The sequence below is a fragment of the Sinocyclocheilus anshuiensis genome, unplaced genomic scaffold (assembly GCF_001515605.1).
Source record: "Sinocyclocheilus anshuiensis isolate Anshui unplaced genomic scaffold, SAMN03320099.WGS_v1.1 scaffold1609, whole genome shotgun sequence".
NCBI lineage: Eukaryota > Metazoa > Chordata > Actinopteri > Cypriniformes > Cyprinidae > Sinocyclocheilus > Sinocyclocheilus anshuiensis.
Window position 1 is genome coordinate 156,643 of NW_015540958.1, and position 5,767 is coordinate 162,409.

At 38.8% G+C, this 5,767-nt stretch overlaps 1 protein-coding gene across 1 annotated transcript in view; it reads left to right on the plus strand.

The window, feature by feature from the left end:
• Positions 1 to 4,650: 4,650 nt before the first annotated feature.
• LOC107690020 (E3 SUMO-protein ligase CBX4-like) overlaps positions 4,651 to 5,767 on the plus strand; it is a 4,499-nt gene continuing 3,382 nt past the window's right edge. Inside the window, exons 1-3 of the mRNA XM_016488251.1 lie at positions 4,651 to 4,924; positions 5,019 to 5,062; positions 5,379 to 5,444. Coding sequence (XP_016343737.1) covers positions 4,856 to 4,924; positions 5,019 to 5,062; positions 5,379 to 5,444 — 179 coding nt within the window. The 5' untranslated portion in view covers positions 4,651 to 4,855. The remainder of the gene's footprint in view (positions 4,925 to 5,018; positions 5,063 to 5,378; positions 5,445 to 5,767) is intronic.

Sequence of the window (5,767 nt, forward strand, 5' to 3'; positions counted from 1 at the left end):
TTTATATGTCAACTTTGCCTTTGAGCTTTCTCCAGAAATTCCAAAGGAGAATTCAGTGTGCAATTGAGACGATCATTGACATGCCGTATAAGGGTGAAGAACTGTGAAATGAATGGATTGGTCTAGTGAGATTTTGATGGCAGATGTTTGAGATCAAATTGAGAGATCTTGACAAACCTGAGGAGTGTTTGAGGGGTTGAAACTTTTGTAGGTTATGTTACAAACTGGTAACCTGAAAATGTTAGCTATTTCTAATGGATTAAAAATGGTTTTGTTACTGTAACCTAGTGTGTTCAGGTTGATACAGTTATTTTTGATTTAGATCAGATCAGTTTATTTAGATGTTACCATGGATTTCGTTATTTTCAGGACAAAGATCTAAGGCAACTTAAATAAAGGTTTTATTGGCAACGATGGATCCATGAAGGACATTTAACATCCATGGAAACATTGCGCAAAAGTTCTTTATAGTGGAAAATAAGGTTCTTCTGATTATTAAAATGTCCTTCATACTGAGAAACAAATAATCTTTTTAAGCACAGTTCATTCAATGTTTGTTTGGATGGTTCTTCTTTTGCATCGCCCTGAAAACCCCCCTTTGTAACCTTTATTTTTAAGAGTGTAGTTCAGCCAAAAATAAAAATTCTGTCATTATTTATTTACCCTCGTGTCATCACAAACCCGCATTTCTTTCTTCTGTGAAACACAAGAGAAGATATTTTGAAGAACATTTGGGTTATTTTTGAGGAAACCATCACTTCAAAGGGATATTCCAAACCAAACTTAAAATTGTGTTTAAAATCATGTCATTTCAAACCTGTATGACTTTCTTCTGTGAAACAAAAGAAGATCTTTTAAATAATATTGGTAACCAAACAGTTTTGGTTCCTGTTGACTTCCATCCCATTCCATGTAATGGAAACGTATGGGAACCGAAACTGTTCCTTATAAATATCTTCTTTTGTGTTCAACAGAAGAAAGTACAAGAGAGTGAGTAAATGATGACTGAATGTCTATTTTGGGTGAACTATAAGTATCTATTTTAACCATTTGCTGAATAGAAGAAACTTGAAATATTAATATAGCTCAAATGGGATTTTTCTATAAATTGCCAGCATTATTTTCCCATCCATGACTTTACACAAAATCAAAATGCCACTCAGCGGCTTTGATGCCCACCATACCAGCACATATTCAGCTGTCCCACCTCTTTATATATCTTTACTGACAGTATACAGTATTTTAGACCAAAGGCAGTCAGTGTAGATAGATGGAGGAGAGAGTTTGGTTCATTGCGTGATATAGTATTGGCAGGTCAGCCACCGCAGTCCTGCCGGATCCCTCTGCACCCTGGGGAACTCCTCTGTCTGTTTTGGACACCCTCCCCCTCAGCCGACAATCCCAACCCCCTTCATGTGCTCTGGGGGTCGAGGAGCGGCGTGCTGTGGTGCTTTCTGATGAGCAGACACTCCTACCAGCGACGTGCATGACAGTGACATAGACAGAGAGAGCGTCTCAATAATTGATAAAAGACAGAAAATTAACCGAGACACTGACCAATCGTGTAATAATTGAAAAATAATGGAAGTTGAAGCTCACAGCGCTGGGTGAAAATGACATGGATGCATTCTGACTGCATGCGAAAGGCTTTGCAGCTATGAAGAATAAATTGGAAATGACTTTCTGCTGTAATCACAGGCCTGTTATGTGGAAAATCTTGATAATCATTGAATATAGCACCATTTTTGAGAGCTCTTGTAAAGAAAGCTCGTATAACTTCTTCAGAAATGTATTTTCTGTCATATTGCATGCTGTTTTGATATCAGCTCATAAGGATACTTGGATTTAATGAGCTCCCACTGAGCTGAGATAGACTGCCTGTATAGGCCCCTCTTAACATTTTCAATACCCTTCCAGCCCTCGACCAATCCTCTTCCATGACCCTTTATAGTGGGATAAATGTGACGCTTGGTTGGGCAATGGAGGCTCAATATGTGGAACCCCTATTTTGGGTGTTCTGTGAATGAGTTTCCATACATGGAAAAGCTCTGCAACAATCACAGTTTAAGATCTCCTAGAGAGGTTTCCATCCAGTCAACTGTCTTTTGCTGCCAACCAGTGCACACTTGAAATGGTTAAGGTCATTGTCATTATCATGAGCTGTGTCCAGAATTCCTTTGCACTTGGAGTATGTACTGAATTTGTTTAAGAATTTACTTCTCATTGTGTAGTATAAATATATTGCCAGGAATACTGCATCCACCATGTTGGTATTGTCCCTTTGCCTTTGGGTTCTTTGACGTGTGACGTATGAAAATTATTTACTTTTGTTAAACAAGTGCAATTTAACCATGAGGAACAACTTTCTTGGTCCCTATAACTTGAAAAGATCCACCTGCAATCTTAAAAATAAAGGATCCAAAAGGGTGTTTTTCGCACGGGTTTCCAAAAGATGTTTTCAGTGCACAGTTCTCAAAAGAAATATTTGTTTTCTTGGTGTAAATAACATTTTAATAATCTAAAAAACCTTATAAAGAACCTTTTGTCTATTGGAAAGGTTCTATGAATGTTAAAGGTTCTTCATGGAACAGTAGATTCCAATAGAGAACCCTTATTTTTATTGAGTCTCAAATCTCTGCGATTTTTTTTTATTTTTCAGCTTTTCAAATGTGGAAGTTCATGAGCACCTGTGGCTGTATAGCAAAGTGTCTATTTAACTGAGAATCTCAATGGAAGCAGTATGTCATCTGGATATTGCTGGTGTACTGTTTCATAAATACTTCATATCCAGATATACAAATTTGACATTGATTTTTGAATACTATACTTCACTGCAAATACTAGGCTATAATATGAAGTACGCATATTCAGATGTGGGGACCATTACAGCTCTCACTGATAACACAAAAAATTCTGGTCCATCTTGCATGAAATTTAACAGCAATAGGCTTATCTGAAATAATGTTTTCAGATTGAATCTGGCCAAAAAAGTAGAGTTGAGCAGCACTGAATTGTTAGATAAAAGCGTGCAGCTCCTAAAGTGTTTCGGATTCTGCTGCAGTAGGCTACTGAAAATGTTAATAGTCATGTTAACTACTGCATGCTGTTGATTAAACGAGATGAATATTGAATGTGGCATGGCAATGGAAGTTACTGATTTAGTTTCTAATAGCCTTCATCTTGTGCTGGACTAAAGACATGAGGTGAGGTGATTTTATAGGGTTAAATTTTAACCTCATATTATTAAAATGTAAACTTCAACTACATGTAATCGATATTCATATGACAGCAGCTGTAGACCTACTCCGTCGTTAATATATTCAACCATTTTCTACTGTCTGTTTCTACTGCAGCAGGGTGTGTTCCTCTGAGGAGAAATGCAGCGCGACGATCAATTTCTCTTCACCAAAACACACTTTTCGTCCATATAATGTGTGACATATTGTGTGAACATTTCAGTGTGCATGTAATGAATACAATGAACCCGCAAGAACCAGATATATTTGCGCTTTATTTTTCATGGCCATATATGGAGATTTAGATTGGCTGTTGAAGCGTCAACCTCATTTTAACCCTTTAGCTGCTGAATTTTATTCGCTGGTAATAATCATAAAGATAACGGTGTTATATTTGATGTACTGCACATATTGCGTTTTGGGGAATGCGATTTAAAACTCACAGCTGTGCGAAAGTTTGCCTCGTCTTTCTGCTTCACATACAGTTTTAGGCTATACAACGGAATACATTAGGTGTTAATGCGCTCAGCTAGGCTATGCTGGCGGTAAACGAGTGGTTAATTTACCTTCTGTCGTTAAACTGAGGAGCCTTTAATAGAACAACTCCTTTACATGACAGATTTAGAGATGTACACAGGTGTTTTGTCTCTCTATGTGGTTCCTGCCAGCGATGTTAAAGCTTTAAGCTATTAATGTACGCTATGCTGGCGGTAATCGAGTGGTTAATTTACCTGGCGTTAAAGGTGCCTTCAATAGAACAACTCGTTTATATGACATGTTTAGAGCTGTAAATATAGGTGTTTAGTCTCTATATGGTTCCTGTGAGCGTTTTGCGTGAAAAAAAAAGAGTATTTTGAAGTCCCTTTTTTTTTTTTTTATAGAATAGAATTGCTTTAAGTAGGCTATAGTGCATTGCAGATGCAGAGATAATCACAACCTGTTTCTAACACATAATAGATAATAAAAACAACTTTTTGGGTATGAAATGCATTACAACTAGATAGATAGATAGATAGATAGATAGATAGCTAGATAGATAGATAGATAGATAGATAGATAGATAGATATGGTATGCTATAACATGTTAAGTGAGATTGTATGCCATACACTCTAAAAAATGCTGGGTTGTTTCAACCCAACTTTGGGTCAAATATGGACTAAACCAACCGACCCAAAAGTTGGGTTAGTCCATATTTGACCCAAAGTTGGGTTGAAACAGCCCAGCATTTTTTAGAGTGTAGCAAGCTGTATTCATGCACATTTATTTCCAACTTGTTCTTAATTACCGCAAGCAAACACCGTTTACACACACACACACACACACACACACACACTACAGCTTTATATTCTGCATTTGGCAGTTCTCAGCCTCCCCCTCCTCGCGCGCCGACGTCACGCGCCTGCCTTGGCTCACTATTGCATGAACTATTTTCTGTAGTAGCAGCACCAGTGAGCTTTTCCAGTGCCCGCCGCTTAACGTGGAGACAAATACGAGGGAGAGAGGGAAAGAGGGGGGGTGAGGGACAAATTAATATCGGGCCACAGCGCGAGACAGTACAGCGTTGCAGCGAAGAAGATCTTATTGAGCTCGTTCTCTTCAAACGGGCGGCGGAGACGGCATGGATCTACCTGCCGTCGGGGAGCACGTCTTCGCGGTGGAGGGCATCGAAAAAAAGCGCCTACGGAAGGTAAAACTGGTAAAACTAGAACTAACGTTACCGTAAATGGTACGGAGGATGTATTTGTTGTTTCTGTACCCAATGCATTTTCGTCGTTTTTCAGGGCAGAATCGAGTATCTGGTGAAGTGGCGAGGATGGTCAGCCAAGTAAGTGTTTAATTGGTTTATATGCCTTATTTTTAGACGCATTAACCGTAAATGCGGAGAGATGTCCGGTATCCTACATCAGTCGCGCTGGGCTGTTTTTTTACGGATTCCAGCACAAATTTTACGCGAGTGAATTTGTATTTGTACTGTATGTAATGAAATATGCTCATATATTTATTTGTTTACATTATCTGTAGGCTATAAATGTGTTTTGTTTGCGCGGTAATCTGTAAAAATTCTATATTTTATCGCAACACGCGTTGGCATTTACCATATGGGGTTATTACATTTTTATATTCTCTCGTCAATATTACAGATATAACACATGGGAACCCGAGGAAAACATTCTTGACCCGCGCCTTCTTGTGGCTTTCCAAAACAGGTGAGATGGAGGACAAATAACTGAACTTGTGGTAATGACCAAATATGGTCACGGGAGGCGGGGCCAAGTCCTACACAGTGTATCTTGAAGATTAATGGTAGCCCCACGGGTCAGGTCTGACTGCTACAAAGACTCTCTTGATGCTTGCCTTTTATTCAGTTTTGGAAACACCCCATTGTTATTACCCAGTGCTAGTACTACAAAATGAATGTGCCATTGTATATTGACCAAAACAAGATTTAATTTTCTTCCTATCATTTCTAGGGCAGGGCTGGGGGGCTATAACTCTCTAGGGGCCCCATTACAGTTCCAAAGGGGCTGTT